The sequence below is a fragment of the Lepus europaeus genome, chromosome 9 (genome assembly GCF_033115175.1).
Source record: "Lepus europaeus isolate LE1 chromosome 9, mLepTim1.pri, whole genome shotgun sequence".
Classification (NCBI taxonomy): domain Eukaryota; kingdom Metazoa; phylum Chordata; class Mammalia; order Lagomorpha; family Leporidae; genus Lepus; species Lepus europaeus.
The window spans coordinates 81,923,624-81,940,215 of record NC_084835.1 but is presented as its reverse complement, the minus strand read 5'-3'; the positions used below and the strand labels follow the sequence as shown (position 1 = coordinate 81,940,215).

At 37.7% G+C, this 16,592-nt stretch overlaps 1 protein-coding gene across 1 annotated transcript in view; it reads right to left on the bottom strand.

The window, feature by feature from the left end:
* The window catches only part of ASXL3 (ASXL transcriptional regulator 3), a 185,540-nt gene that overhangs the window by 147,725 nt on the left and 21,223 nt on the right, over positions 1 to 16,592 (bottom strand). The window contains exon 2 of the mRNA XM_062200257.1: positions 6,673 to 6,755. Coding sequence (XP_062056241.1) covers positions 6,673 to 6,728 — 56 coding nt within the window. The 5' untranslated portion in view covers positions 6,729 to 6,755. The remainder of the gene's footprint in view (positions 1 to 6,672; positions 6,756 to 16,592) is intronic.

Sequence of the window (16,592 nt, the reverse complement as noted above, 5' to 3'; positions counted from 1 at the left end):
ATTTTGTTTAGAAAATACAAAATATCAATGAGCTTTTATAATTTTTAGAATTCATTTTATTTATAAAGCAGGGACAGACATATATACAGAGAGAGCTCCCATCTGTTGGCTCACTCCCTAAATGCCCAAAATAGCCATGGCTGGGCTAGGTTTCATAAAGTCAGCAGCTGGGAACTCAATCCATGTGGCCTTTAGGTGGCAGACTCCAAGTTCCACAGGTGCACATCAGCAGGAGGCTAGAATTGGGAGTATCAAGGATGTAGCCAGATACCACATACCTAGGAAAAAAGTATCATACCCAATATTATCTAATCATCACCAAACATACAAGTGATTCCTAACTTGCTACATGTGACATATTCTCTGGAATGTTATGGATTATCAGTTAAGAAACACTACTATAAATGACGCAATTGTTTGAGGGTTAAACAGACTTGAAAAGTGGGAACTGGGGGTTAAGATGACAAGATATGCAGGTAGCTCAATATTCCAACTAATGAATGACAAGAATTTAAGAATGGCAAAAAGTAGCCTTCAGAGAAAGAAATTCATACTTAGGCAGTAGAACTAACACTACCCAAGAATCAACTGTTCATGATGACAGGGGAGAAGGGAGTTAAGAACAACTCTGGTTGAGATTTCCAATCTGAGTAATGATGATGAACAAAATGTTTATGGGAATTAAAAGCTAGATTATTCCAGAAGCTCGTTTATACATATATACACACATATAAATATATGCAAATTGTCCTGTGTTTCTGTTTAATAACACTATTGTCTCATACTTCCCTCTCTAAGTAGCTGACTGTGCACACCATTTATACAATGAGAGAATTAGATGTTAACAAATGGCAGGGATGACACTGTGAGCCAACACTATAATTCTAAAATGCCCCTATGCAAACAAACTAGACCACCATTTCAGCATAAAAGAAAGCATGCCAACATGGAATCTGGAGATAAGAATTGATTTTGCAATAGAAATTATTTGTGTTTCTGTCTTATCTGTAGACAAAACATTTCAGCAGCAAGAAAGAATCATCTCCTATAGCACTAATTAGCAACATAAATCTCACCAAGAGCAGTGCCAAGAAATTTTACTGTTTGTCACGATACATAGTAATAGAGTTTCTGACATTTTATCCTCTTAAAAAATGCAATGTCTTTAACAAACCACAGTATGCAATAAAGATCCCAATTTCAGCATATCATAACAGAGACTGCAAAAGAGAAAACATAAAAAAGCTTTAAACAAGGAGGTGAAAACAAATTTATTCTAAGAATTATCAGTGGAAGTATAAAAGTTTTCATTGATACTAGAATAAAAGTCCTGGACTATCAAGTGTGTGTTCCACATCATAAAATCTAAAATATGTCCATATTTTGAGTAACACCAAATACAACAGGGATTATTTATAAAACTTTTAAGTGTTCTACTGGAATACATAATCATAGGCTATTGCCCTGTAAATAGTTGATGAAATTTGACATAAATGTTTACAGAATACAGTACCTATAATATTGTAAAAATGTACCTCATGTCTTTCCTCAACAAAGAACTTTTATTGCTTTGTGGTGTGTGTGTTTTATTTTATGAGCCTTTCAGACCCATTATAAATTAATTTCCTGTTATTAAATAATATAAAACCATTATCACAGTTCACGCTACATCAGTGACAGGTACTTGTAATGATAATGTCCAGTACACAAAACAATTAGCCCTCACTGATGAATGGCTGTTTTGCTTACATTAGGTAAGTGATGCGAGCCCACTCCAAGGCCTTGTGGGCCCAGGATGTCACACTAACAGAGCATACACTCTTAGGGAAGCATCACATTAAAACATCATATAACACATGGCAGAGAAAAAAGCATCCCTGGGGACCAAAACCCCTCAGTCCTCTTGTGAAATAATAACTTCTGATCAACAAATCAAACCCAGAACAGCAGAAGTGAGAAAGCCCCAAAATCACCCAAAGAAACATAATAACTAACCAGAGTGAATCTTCTTTGGCTGCATAAATGTATTTACTTACTGCAGACAAGAACCCACATTACTGAAGCACCCCAACTCCTTGAGGAAGTGGAAAGCTAAAGTAGTCCAAACAGGAATATCCAATATCCACCTACGAAAGCAGCAGACTGTAATATGCACAGTTTAACTTCCTCTATGCAAGCTGCATGGTTTTTTGATATGACTCAGATCATTCCAAGCAAACATGACTGATCAACTATTGACCACAAGCACAATGGAATAAAAGCCTGAAAATTCTCAGGATCAGCAAAGTAAGTGCATAGATGGACCAAAATCAAATTATGTTTGATAAAATCTCCTCTCTTATTATATACAGAGGAAGTAAAACCTACCAAATAAATTTTCATTAAAAAGATAATCAGGTATACAAAAATTATATTATGATCAAATTATTAGTTTCTTTCAACAAAAATTACATGTTCTCCTAACAATGTATTATATTCAAATAGCTTTTTGAAACCATAAAGAAGAAACTATTTTATCCTGGATTCTAAATAGAATTCAATCATATTTCCACATTTTCATCAATAACATGAAGATGACACACAGAACATGATGTAGGAAAGCTGTCCTCTTTTTAGCCTATCTACATGAAAAGTATGTAATTTAAAATGTCACTTGAAAAGAAGAAAAGGTAACATAAAATGTCAAGGAAGTCATCAGTCAAATAAAGTAACAATATCATGTATACTGAACATATTCAAACATCCACATGAGCTCTGCCAAAACTACTGGTGTATTTCTCCATTGCAAGTTACAAGTTGAAACCAGTGGCTCTTAGTGTTTGAAAACAAACATCAGCAGAACTTCATTTGTTCACCGATAACTGCTGGGGTCGATCATCATGCATACACTTTACGAGACTGCCACAAAATTGTTAGGATCTTTTTGATTAACACCACCACAACTCTTGAGTAGGATGAAAAATCTCACATGCCACATGAAAAACAAGCTTCTATCTCTGATCACAGCCAAAGTCATCACTGAGCTCTATCAAATGAACATCTTTACGAAGAAGATTCTTTTCTCAGTAACTATTTATCAAATTTCTGCTGAATGCCAGGAGTGTTAGGTATCCTGCCCTGAAGGAGTTCACAGACAGGCAGTGTAGACATACAAGGACAAAAATCACAGTGCAGCAAGGGAAATGCTACAGAAGACTCGCCTGGCACATAGAAAATGAAAAGTCTTCTTAGCACTTGAAACAAATGGCCTCACTATAAGCCCAGGTTGGCATACTGATGGATAAAACCCCTATCTTCTCTTCTCTAGAACACCGTATACAGAGGTTAACTGTCTGAAGGAAGCCTCATGTCACTGACTTTCCTTTCTTTAAAAACCCATAATTAATTTAAAAAAATCAGCTAGATCTGAACTTATGATGGTGGAACTTCTAAATTTTACTTAAGAAAAAGATACACAGTTGCACTTCATTTATATAGCCACCTTAAATATTTGGGAAATACTTAAGAGCTTCAAAAGCAGTAAAACAGTCCCTTATATTAAGTAGGCAAAACAAATGTCAGTATCTGCTCCTTAAAACAACATATATAGGGGCCAGTGCTGTGACACAGCAGGCTAAGCTACAGCCTACAGTGCTGACATCCCCTATGGGCGCTGGTTTGAGTCCTGGCTGCCCTATTTCTGAGCCAGCTCCCTCCTAATGCACCTGGAAAAGCAATGGAGGATGGGCCCCTGAACCCATGTGCGAGACCTGAAGAAAGTTCCTAATTCCTGGCATTAGGCGGGCCCAGCCCTAGTCATTTTGGCTATTTGGAAAGTTAACCAGTAGATGGAAGATCTCTTCTCTCTCTGTAACTCTGCCTTTCAAATAAATAAATAAATTTTTCAAAAAATAAATATATATATAACCAACAGTATAGTCACAAACTCACTAAGAATCTAAATGCATTTATTTTATAAGTGATCCTAATAAGCAATGTAGAACTTAGAAACAAAGGGAGAGCAAGCAGAGGTACACAGATGATAAGTACCAGGTCACAACTGAGAAAGAGGAGGAGAGTTAAGGAAACAGAACAGGGGTGGGCATTTGGCCCAACATTTGGGATGCATTCGGCCCCATGGTTAAACACCAGTTAGGCTGTCTGCATTCCATATCAGTGTACCTGGCCTTGATCCCCAGTTCCAGCTCCTAACTCCAGCTTCTTGCCAATGCAGAGCTCAGGCAGCAACAAGTGAGGGCTCAAGTAATTGGGTCCCACCACCCATGTGGGAGACTTGGACTGAGTTTCCAACTTTTGCCTGGCCCAGCCCAGTTACTGTGGGCACCTGGGAAGTGAACCACCAGATGGGAGATCTCTGTGTGTATGTGTCTATGTGTTTCTCTCTCTCTCTCTCTCTCTCTCTCTCTCTCTCTCTCTCTCTCTCTCTCTGTAGAGCTGATTTTACAAAAATAAAAGAATTGTGATCTGTCTTTTGCTAGGCCCCTATTCTATGCAACTTGGGAACTGCTTAAAGACAGTATTTTCAGTAACACTACAGTACTTCATCAGTATTTTTAACAAGCACAGTTTTGCTTTCTTTACAGTATCTGAGGGAGGGACACATTTGGTGGACTAGTGTTTAAGTTTTCCATTTCAATATTCTTAAAGTATTCGTTAAAGGTTTTTTCTTTGGGTTTTTGTTTGTTACTTGTTTTTACTAAAAAATACGTGTTAAATCCCTTAAATGTGCTATTCTGGATGGACCAGACTTTTGAAAAATGTTAAATAATATGATGATGATAATGACAATAATAAAAATGCTGTTGAGAACCATGGTACAAGTATTTTATATCTTAAGGTACCTAACAACTGATAGCAGCTGCATCACTCCTGTAGATAACATCTTAATGAATGACTTTGAACTATCTGCTGATAGGAAAAGCTTTTATGTCCCTGTTGGTGGATTCTTCTAGCACAAATCCCACATTGAGCAGAGGTTGCTATCTTTCCATTTTTACTCCTTTCTTTTTTGTTTTTAGCCCTAGGACAAACATTTTCAGTTCTTTCTATTTCGCCTAAGTATATTCAGGGTTATGGACAGTGAGGAAGGAGAAAATTAATTTCCAGTTTTCCTGTGTTCCGTAACCTCTCCTACTCATACTGACATGTGGCTTAGAACAGGATCTCCATTAGCAGAGCTGTTGGGCACTGTCACTAATGAACCTCCCATTGCCACTTCTTTGAGGGGGACAATAATTGCAGATACTGGGTAGTTATACTATCTCAGGCTATTTCTTCAGAGCAGGCAGAAAAATGTCTCCAAAATAGACCAGAAAATTTAAGAATCAATGCCCTATACCCCACCAAACTGTGATGTCTATGATCTAACCTGAAAGAAACAGATTTTCAACAGCTCAATGCTGATGCCGCCCACACCCTAAAGCTACAGCTGTTATAGGTGCAATCTAGTCTTTAGAAAGGTCAGCCTCAGGAGGGCATTTCTCTCAGTGGTTCTGTCTCCACATTAAAACTTTCAGAAATAGCTCAAGAGGTCTCATTTTCACCAAACTGCAACCACTGTATGCTCACTGGCTTTCTGATAATTCATGTACAAAATCCACTACCCACAACACAGCTGATTACTGTATATGGTATTATATCACAGCTATTTTATCCCGTAAGAACTTCTTTTTTTCATCAAGTTATATAAGTGATATGACCCTAAACTGCTGGCTACAACCTAAACTGTGAAATTAATATGTAAATAAAAATAAATATCATGGGTTAACAAAATGTGGTAAAGCCATACAATGGAGCCTTATCTGTCCACAAAAAAAAAATGAATGATGTCCTGATGTAGTCTACAACATGGAAGAACCTTGAAAACATCACTGCTAAGTCAAAGAAACCAGTCACAAAGGGCCACACTTACGGGAATTCCACTCATGTGTGATATCCAGAATAGCAAATGCGAAGACACAGAAAGTGGTTGTCAGAGGCTGAGGTAGTAGGAGTGGGGAGTGTGGAGTTACTGCTAATGCATACAGGGTTTCATTATAGGGTGACAGAACATCCTAAAGTTAGATGACAGAGAAGCCTGCAGAACTTCTGAATACAAGACAAACCACTGAATTTTATTCTAAGGGGCAAATTTTATAGTATACAAATCCTATCTGAATAAACATATTATTTTTTTTAAAACAGGGGCTCAACAGCTGATAAAGGATGCTCCAAATAGAGTTAGTTCTTATCTAAGAGGACTAAATTTTCAACCATATTTACTGGAACTATGAATTTTGCTAGAGTGAGCTCATCTTTATATTTATATTATGGAATCTATCTGTAAAGGCTGTAAAAAGTGTTTCACTTTCACTACTCACTTTCAGAAACACAATCTCCACTTACAAGAAAAAAAAACACAAATAACTCCACCAATGGGTTAAGTCACACAGTGTGCTCTTTGTTAAGCAAGTACACTGTATATCAATCCATCTCATGTACTGTATTAAGTTAGCAGGTGTTTCAAAAAAAATCTTAGTTCATCCAAATATTTTGTGATCACAAACAATTTACAGGCTGTTACTTAATTTATAATCAACTACAATATCAAAATTGACATACATGCATTATTTTGCACCTAACAACAATTATTAGTCAATTAAAACAGAAAATGTTTAAAATATGAATACTGACCTTGTTTCTTTTAACCCTTCTTTCTGAATGACTTCCAATATTTGCTTTGCTGTCATTGGTGAGTTGGGATGCTTTTCTAGTGCCTAAAAAATAAAAATAAACATAAGATTGCTAGATTATTGCATGGACACATACAAAGGAAAAACAACTTATGTGAATCATGCAATCTCTGCTTGAACTTATAAAGGGGAAGGGGCTTTTATTTCAAGGTAAGGGCCCATCACACAGCTTAAGTGTCCAAAGGGAAAATTGTAATTTTTTTCTGGATTCTTAAATTGGCTATTTCTGTACCATATAGGGGCCATTGTTTAAAAAAAAAAAAGTTACAAAGGCATACACACCAAAAGAGAAATGTGAAACCTAAAGAAACCAGTTATTAAATGTATATAATTTATTTTAAAAATTGCTAATATTTTATGTTAAAAGATATCTTTTCAGGCTATTAAAATATTTTCTAAGTTTCCAAAATTTTGGAAACATGAAGCCTGAATACTACAAGTAACAGAAAACAGAATTCTGGTCAGAAACCACCTCATTGGATTCATGTTTTGATCAACTTCTTTTGTATTAAAAAACAAAAACAAAAACAAAAAGCAGAAAGGGGGAAAATTAAAAAAATAAAACCCTTCATGGCCAAAATGTTGAAAGAAATGTAGAGGAGTCCAACTAACTGACAGTGTTTTCCAGTTCAGCTCAGTTTCCTTGTCTTTTGCCTTTTCCAATTAATTTCCAGTAAACCCTTTCCTTTTCTCATTCAGCCCATATCAGTTTAATGAACTCAGTCCCATTTTCTTTCTCTGCTCTTCTGCTCAACTTAATATTTGGGGTTCTTTTTCATAAAGGGTATGGGAACACATGGGACATAGTTGATTATTTCCACAGGCATTGGACCTTCAGTCCTGGGAGTCAAGATTCCTTGATTCTTCCAGGAACTTAACTCCACGTGGTGGAAGCAGTGAGCAGCCGTGCTCACACTGCCCACCTACGTGGAACCAAGAACCACATCTGGGTATAAGGTAAAAGTCTGCACATGTGTTCACAGTGACCTCCTCCCGGGGTAGATAGCAAAAAAACAGGAGCTTCAAGCAACTTCAAGATGTTAGAGTTCCCATTCATGATTATTTACTAAAAGATCATAATTATTATTAACAATTAACAGGGCAACCCTAAAAACTTAAAAGTTGAAAAAGCTTCCAAATCTGTTCAGAATAGCTCCATAATCTTTTCTACTGTCAATGGGCAAATTTCATCTAGTTCCTTAGCAAAAGCTTTTTTATTCACCAAGGTCCTCCAATGAATTCCATACAGCGAGCTCCTCCTTATCTTTAGGCCACTTGGCAATTCTCTCCTTTCCAGTTCCCAGGCAACTTCTCCATTTTTCCCAATCCTGATCAGTTCCTCACTCATAGTTACGTCATTTAAAGCAGACAGATGCATGAGCTATGCTAGAAAGAGGGTACAGCATCAAGTATGTCCATAGGAAAGAAGGAAAATGGTCCTCTCAGAGGAAATTTGGAGAGCTGACCTGAAAACTGGGAAAGGGGAAAAAAGCAACATAGGCAAACTCCACAGGGAAGAGGAGCTTATGTAAAACTATTGGAAATAAGGCAATAAGGAAACTGCACAACAGAGCTGAAAAGGGGGAAGATTAGATTACAGAGACCATGGGGAAAGAGACATGAAAACAAAACAAACAAAACAAGCTGACAGATCTTTAAAAGAAGAACTGGAAGTAGAACAGTGCATAATGATGAAGTACTGAAAGGAGAAGCCATGGTCACATGGACTGTGCAAGCATGTAGGGTAGGCACTGTCCCCAGAGAGAGGCCATGCTGGGAACACCAGTGCTCTCATAAAAGATACAGGCAGAGGTCCACAGACACAGACACATGAGTAAGCAGGCAAGGAAGAGGGAAAGTGGGGGGAGTATGGGAGGGTAGCACAGAAAGGTGGAAAGAGGAGGACAATTGAGCTGAACTGGGAATACCTAAGGGGAAACTGATTACATCCAGAAAGGGCTGTGGAGGACACTCCAGCGTACTGGACAACGTTTTAATGGAAATTTGGGTGCACTCGAAAGTGGGGTTACTCACTGTGGAGGATTCCCTGTTTCTCTTCCTGAGTACAGGCCCCTCAGCACACCTGGGCAGCTCCTCCCAGCAATTGAGAGAATTTGGATAGCCCTGTCCCCTTCTCTATGACATCACATCCTACTCTACAAAGGAAGTAAAAGTGCCAAGAATTACATCATGAAGTGGATGAGAGGTGGGGAGCAACACAAACACCAGAAGCCACCCTCAGTTCCTGCAAGGCAGAGAAAGGAGACAAAGAAGGAGGGGTTCCTGGGTTGGAACAAGCTTTACTGAACTAGCTACGCACATGAATAGAACAAAGAGCGGGAGAAATTATCTTCACAAAACAGAACACTGATGCAATCAAAATAATGTGACAGAGACGGGAATCAGACTCACAGGCAGCCATACTCCAAGACGTTTGAGCGGGAAAAGCCGCACGCAATCAGAACAAAAGGCATCTCCAGCTATCAGGACCGCAGGTTACACCAAGTCTGCCCAGTGCACCACCACACGTTAGGCCGTGAAGCACTGGCCTGGCCTTGTTGCTTATGTTTCAGATTTCATTTTAGTGAGATACTCAAAGTTTTTGTATTTTTAAACAAGCAACTCCATCAGTCTTTTCCACCGACTTCTGCTTTAATGATTAGAAATTCCTTTTATCCAAGGTATATGTAAATTCCTACAAATGTTTGCTTCAAATACTTCACATTGCCATTGTTTTCATTTATAGGAAATTTATACTCTTGTACCAGGGTAAAGTATTGACTTAAACCTCCAGCTCCCCTTAGTAAGCCGTGTTCCCCCAGCCATTACTTGAAACAAGCCACACATGGTTCGTAAGGCAACCTCTCCCATTTATTATAGCTAGGGCAATGAAAAATTTTCAAATGGTGTAACTTTTCTACAAATGTGGGAATTCAATACATAAAACACACCAACGCAGAGCTGTTGTGGAGCTGGAGATGAGAGAGCTCAGAGCCACCACACTGACTCCTTAAGGGCACTGCTTGCGAGAACCATGAGGCTTTCTGGAATAAACAGCAAATGACTGTCCAGGGGTCACATCCTGGGTTCCACCAGGTGCCACTGATCTGGTCAATTGCTTTGCCAGCACTACACTGCTCTAATTGCCACCAGATTGCGATACGCACACTCTCCATTATCTGAAAAGGACATTGCTTTCAATATTCCCGAAGTTTATTTTTTCTTTAATAAATTTTTTACTTGACAGAGTTAGACAGTGAGAGACATAGAGAAAGGTCTTCCTTCCGTTGGTTCACCAGCAAATGGCCGCTTCAGCCAGAGCTATGCCGATCTGAAGCCAGGAGCTAGGTGCTTCTCCTGGTCTCCCATGTGGGTGCAGGGTCCAAGCACTTGGGCCATCCTCCACTGCCCTCCCAGGCCACAGCAAAGAGCTGGACTGGAAGAGAAGCAACCAGGATAGAATCCGGCGCCTATATGGGATACCAGCACGACTGGTGGAGGATTAACCTAGTGAGCCACGGCACTGGCTCCATATTCCTTAAGTTTCTAATTACAACTTCTTTATGTTTCCAAATGAAATTGAGACTGGAACTGAATGACACATGTAATTAGATTTGGAAGGAATTTACACACAGTATTCAATGTAATATTTACTTAAGAACTTGAAATAATCTTTGAATTAAGTTTCATATTTATCGATTGCAACTATGCATTTTTTTATTATAATACTATCATGATTTGTTACTAACATATATGAAAGCCACTAAATTTTAACAATGCTTATCTATAGGAACAGCTCATTGAATCCTTAATAGTTCCAACAGTACCAAGTACAGAGACATGTTTTCTACAAAAAAAAAAAAAAAAAAAAAAAAAGTGAACTGGGTCTCCTTTCTAATAGCTCTGTGTTTTATTTCTCTCCTACACGTATTGACATTTTCTAAAAACTGATCTTCTCTACCCCATTTCAAAGTCCTTGATGAAAATCTGAGCTCCTTTATCAAATATTTCCTCAAAACCAGCTTCCTACAGCTGCTGAGTTTCACTAAGGATACCCACAGCAAGAATTACTAGAACCAGCACTGCACCACCAAGAGAAGACTGTAATTAGAAACCACTGTCTCTTCTAGAAAAATCACAGTCTGTCACAGCGTTCAGCCTTCACATACAATGCCCTTTCCCTCTCTGTAAAACAAACTGCTCTCCCGTGTTAAGGCCATACTTGTGATTCCACTTCTCTCTCAGTAATCCTTCATCTCTCGTGCACTAAAGCCCTTTCAGTTCTCAGCTACTCACTTTCCTCTGAGTTGCTACTCCAGGAAAGGTGCTGAATTCACCACTGCTCTCCAGAAGGGGACTTTCCAGGGCTGGGGACACAAAGCGTACACACAATCGAATCAGCTCCCTTCCTAATGATGGATCGCCTTCTATCTTTCAGAGGAGGTGAGCAGATGTGTGGAACTGACAAATACACCACTGGATCTCACCTTCTTGAGTTATGTGACTACCTCAGGACCTGTCTCAAAGACATCAAGATCCATGCAACTCTGAGGTGAGACAATCACATTCAAGAAATTTCCTCCTTCAGACCTCTGCATGCCCCAGCATAGGAAAAAGAAAAGAAACTTAAAAAAAAAAAAAAAAAGGGAATGGGCTATGTTAAGAACACATTTTTCTAGGCTTCAGGTTAAGTTTTTAAGTACTTTCCTGGTCTAAGAACACTGGCTCAAACACGGGTGCCTCTCAAACAGAAACCTTATTTTAAGTATCCCTAACATAAACACATTAAGCCAGCACTCATTTAAAGGATAAAATGTTGGCCCTTCAAGCCCTTCATAAAACTTTCCAGAGAGAGCTTAGTGATTTGATTGCAAAAAAAAATAAAATAAAATAAAAAATAAAAACTACATAAATTAAGATTAAGAATCATTTCAATGATTCATGAGTATGTTTACATTTGTGGAATCCTAAATGGGTATCAATGACCAGGCTTTCTCCCTTTTTCTAACATTAATGTGTCTTCCCTTAACCCTTATAGGGAGTTCATTAAAGTGTTTAGATGTTTAAAGTCTCTCATCTCAAGTAAACGATTATGAGGTTAAAACAACAGTAATTCATTGTCCAGCTCTCCACAGTTACAGAGCACTCTGACACAACATACAATAATTCATTTGTGCTCACACAACATACAGTACTTCATGTGATCCTCACAACAACTTGGTGAGACACACAGGGGAGATATTATTAATATCCTCTGAGAGGTACAAAGTTGAATTAATCGATCCAAGGCTATAAAGCTAGTAAGCAGATGAACACAACTTTTACACACAATATTGATGTATTCATATACTGGCAATTTCTAAACATGGTAAGAGCAGCTAATACTTATGAGACAATTGCTACATAGGCTGTTCTCCACTCCAAGCATACGTAGTTACTTGTTAAGGGGTTAAGCATGACACTTAAAAATTTCTATACTATTTGAACATATTTCATGAGTAAACTGTAACACTGTAGTAGTGTTAATGTATAAAAAATAGACTCATGATAGCCTTGAGAATCAGCTCCACCTCACCCAGTAGCAATGGCCTCCATAAAGGTAACATGCCCCCAAGATCTCACAGCAAGTGCTGTATTAGGAAAACACTATGCATGGATTTCAAAATTTTGATGTGTCAAAATAAACTTATTTTCTAATTCTAGTTTTCCATGCCCTCTCTAAAGTACTCTTGGGTTCCCATCATCATTTTCTGACCACTGCCACAAACATTCTTCTATAGAGTCCCAAGTCAATCTGCACCACGCTGTACTTGGTGGTATCACAATAAGCTTCCAGATACTGCTTCAACACGAGGAAGAATGGCACACTCAGGAGCAAATTACCCTTACACTTGTTAAAGAATCTAATGAAAATACAGAGTATCAGCAGTAACAGCTTGCTTTCAACAACATGTGCTTACAGACAAAATCTCCAGCAACTATGACACACAGGATCACAGAATATCCATCAGAAACAAATTCTGTCTTACAGAAAAAGTGATTTTAGTTGCCCCGAGTCATAAGACCCGAACACAGCTGAGAGAAATGGCTTTTTCAGAGGTATAGAATGATAGCAATCACAGTGGTCATTTTCTGAATTTGCAGATAAAATTCTATGCAACTAAGAGGGGAATCTGAATTTCCTGTGGGACTTTAGCAGTGTCTGTACCTCAGTAAGTTTAGAATCTCTTGAACCAGTTGGCATTCCATTTTTAACACAGAAAGAAAAGATCAAGTAAGGGACTCAAATGCAATCAATGTTCTTTAAAAAATGAAAGAAAATAACAATTGTTTAAATGATAGTATATATAAAACCTGTTAAAAAAAAAAACAAAAAACAAAAAACACCTCTAAGACAGACATTTGACTCAGCAGTGTGAGATACACTTGGGATCCCCATATCCCCATATCAGAGTGCCTGGGTTCAAGTCCTGGCTCTGCTTCCTATTGCAGCTTCTTGCATCTTGGGAGGCACTGGATGGCTTAAGTAGTGTGGTCTCTGCCACCTACATCAGAGACCTGATTGAGTTCTGGGCTGCTGGCTTTGACCTAAGCCATCTCTGCATTTGGGCAGTGAACCAATGAATGAGGGAACTTCTTTGTCTGTCTACCTATCTCTGCCTTTCAAGTGAAAATAAATTTCAAAACAAAAAGAAACAGAAAAATATTTAAAAAGTTAATGGCTCTTTAATGAAAAAAACCCTCTATCATAGAAATTTGCAGGCAGCATACTCTAGCCAGAGTCTGATAGTTATTATAAAGTCTTTTCTGCAGATTACGATTCTACATACCTTTTGATTCTACCAAACAGCTTTTGCCTTTGAGTGTAACAATTATTTTATATTAAATGTAAGCCCTGTCCTAAGATGTAAACTTAAAAGGTAATTGTGCTATATAGATTCATAAAATGGGGCCCAGCAAGTTATTCACAAAACACGTTGCTACATGTTTTTAAACACTGCTAGAGACCAGTCTCCCTTTGCTTTCAGGTTAATGGATCCTTAGCTTCTTTCTTCAACCATAACATAACATGGTTTGCAGACACCTTCAGCCAACCTATTTTTCTTGGAATATTCTTGGGTTTTCCAATGTCACTTTTAAAACACATCTTTAAGTATTATACTCATTAAAAACAAATTAAATACCATTAATAAATAGTCTAACTGTAGCTTAATCAAAGCACAATAAAGAGAAACTATTAAATCCCTTTTCTATCTCCTATAGTCACAATACAACTTCATCTGACACTATTTCTTTAGCAGCCACCTCACACTGTCAGTCAACTAACTCTTTCAGCTCTTTCAACATTTATTTATCAAACTACAGCCACAGTTCTGTGGTATATTTTTCAAACTTGCCAAACATAAATACACCTTTGTTTTATGCAATACTGTTTGTTTTAATGCCTTTGTGGAGCCTCCAAAAATCTCATTAGTCCAAAACATCACAACATCTGATTATCCGAGGTATCAGTACATTCATCCCAGAAATCCTTTGCAGATTGCCACATACCCCAGAAAAAATATTTTAAGAAAAGACACTGTGATTTTGGGTAACTTTCTTCTTTTTTATTGCAGGTTATTTGCTCAGGCTAACAAGGTTCTTCTGAAATCATGAGTCTTGTTCAATTTTTTTTAGTTGCCCTATTTTATTCTGTGATATACACATTTTTGACAAGCATGATTTTGATGCATTCTGCCAAGTTATTCATGACAGAGCTAAACAAAGCGATGGAAAATAAAGCCATTGTGACTGCCACTGAGATCGTCTTTCAGATTGATACTGATTACTCAATCAATATACTTAGTCTATAGATGTTCAATCTGCTACAAATTCATTTAATTATACTATCACCCAGTGCATAATTGTCCATCACTTTTAAAAGGCCTTAACAATAGATTCATGTCAAACGACTGGCTGAAATTTAGCTCCAACAGACACATCTTCCTGATGAGTAAGTCTAATAATCCTATCAAAAATAAATTAATTTAGTTTGACATGAATTAACTTAGAGAATCCATAATGACTTCCAGGGAACTTCACTTCCATTTCTAAATGCTCACACTCATCTCTTTATAATAATACATCCTAAAATTTTACTGAGAGCTAAAATAAAATTTGACAGATTATGATTCCAAAAAAATTTATTTTCTCTTCTTAAAAATAAAGATCAAATACTTATGTGGTAGTTACTCTGCATCAAGCATTATTCTAGCATGGATATGAGCTCAATCAATCTCCAAAACAACTATCCTATTACATAGGTCCTAAACTGCCCTCATTTTATAGGTGATGGATGAAATAAGAAAGGCACAGAGGAGGTCATTTAAATGGCCCATGGTTACACGGTTGGAAAGTGGTAGAGCCAAGTACTGAAACCGGGCTATCTGGATATTCACTTTCCTGTTCTCCGTGATTATCCCTACGGCTGTCAACAGCACCTCCTTGTCATATCTGCAGTTTCTTTCCATGTCTGTCACTGAGCTCATATTCCATCATTCCTTATCCTATTCGCGGTCAATATAACTTCTATGTTACTTTCCTTATCACACTTCTTAAAAGAAACCTGAGTTTAAAAGATTCCAATACAATGGAATCTCTCAAAAATGATAATCATGCCTGATGATAATGCTGCTGACTCTGATCCAGAGCACTGTCTTATTTTCACAGCAGTTAAATGTAGAGGTAAACATCAGTTAACTCCCAGTAACTGAGTGAAAGAAACATGAATTTGTCCGAACACATAAAAGTTCTCCTATTTCTAAACCAAGAGAATTGTCTCATATCAAAATTCACACAGTCATTGAATGGTAATGGACAATATCCTCAGTGAAGATTTCAGAAAAGTAATATAAAATATATGGAAGCCTTATTGTGGAAACTCAGGAGAATCTAAATATAACAATTGAGGATATTATGTGAAATAATCTAAATAGCTAATATTCCTAAAGCTGAGTAAGATTAAACCAAGATATATACTCTGGCAACAACTTGGAATTTACTTGAACTTTACTATTAACTATGGACAGATATATAACTCTGAAAATCAGATTTAAAGATGTCAGGATTAACACAATATTATGAAAATTAAGGTGTCTGTATTTTTGGCCACATATGGAGTTTAAACTGCTGTCCATACAGAAATAGACAACAGGGATACCTATAGTGAAAGCCAACATTCTCCACAGAGTAACATTCTAAGGCAGAAATCAGTGGAGACCCCAAACTTCAGTATCTTGGGAATCCTTACACAGTGCTGTTATTAATAATAGCAGCTAATACTTACATAATTCTAGAAATAATTCTGTAGTAGAAATAGGCCAGGCATTTTTAAAGAACTTTATGTTAACACATATGATTCCACAAGCACCCACTAAGGTAGGTATATTTATTCATTGATGTGAAAACTGAGATATTAATAGACTAATTCACTTCTACCAGGCTATGCCCAAGTATGAAGCAGAGCCAGGGGACTTGCATTATGGTGCAGTGGGTTAAACCACCATATGCAACACCTGTATCCCATATACTGGACTGCTGGTTCAGATCGCAGTCACTCTGCTTCCCATCCAGTTTCCTGCTAATGTGCCTGGAAGGCAGCAGAAGATGATCTTACAACCCATGTCAGACACCTAGATGGAGTTCCAAGCTCCTGGCTTTGGCCTGGCCCAGTCCTGGCTACTGCCACCATTTGGGGAGTGAACCAACAGATGTACCATAGCACAATCTCTCTCACATACACACACTCTCTCTCTCTCTCTGTCTTTTTAAATAAATAAATAAATAAATAAGCAATCAGAGCTGGGATTCATATCAGAGCTG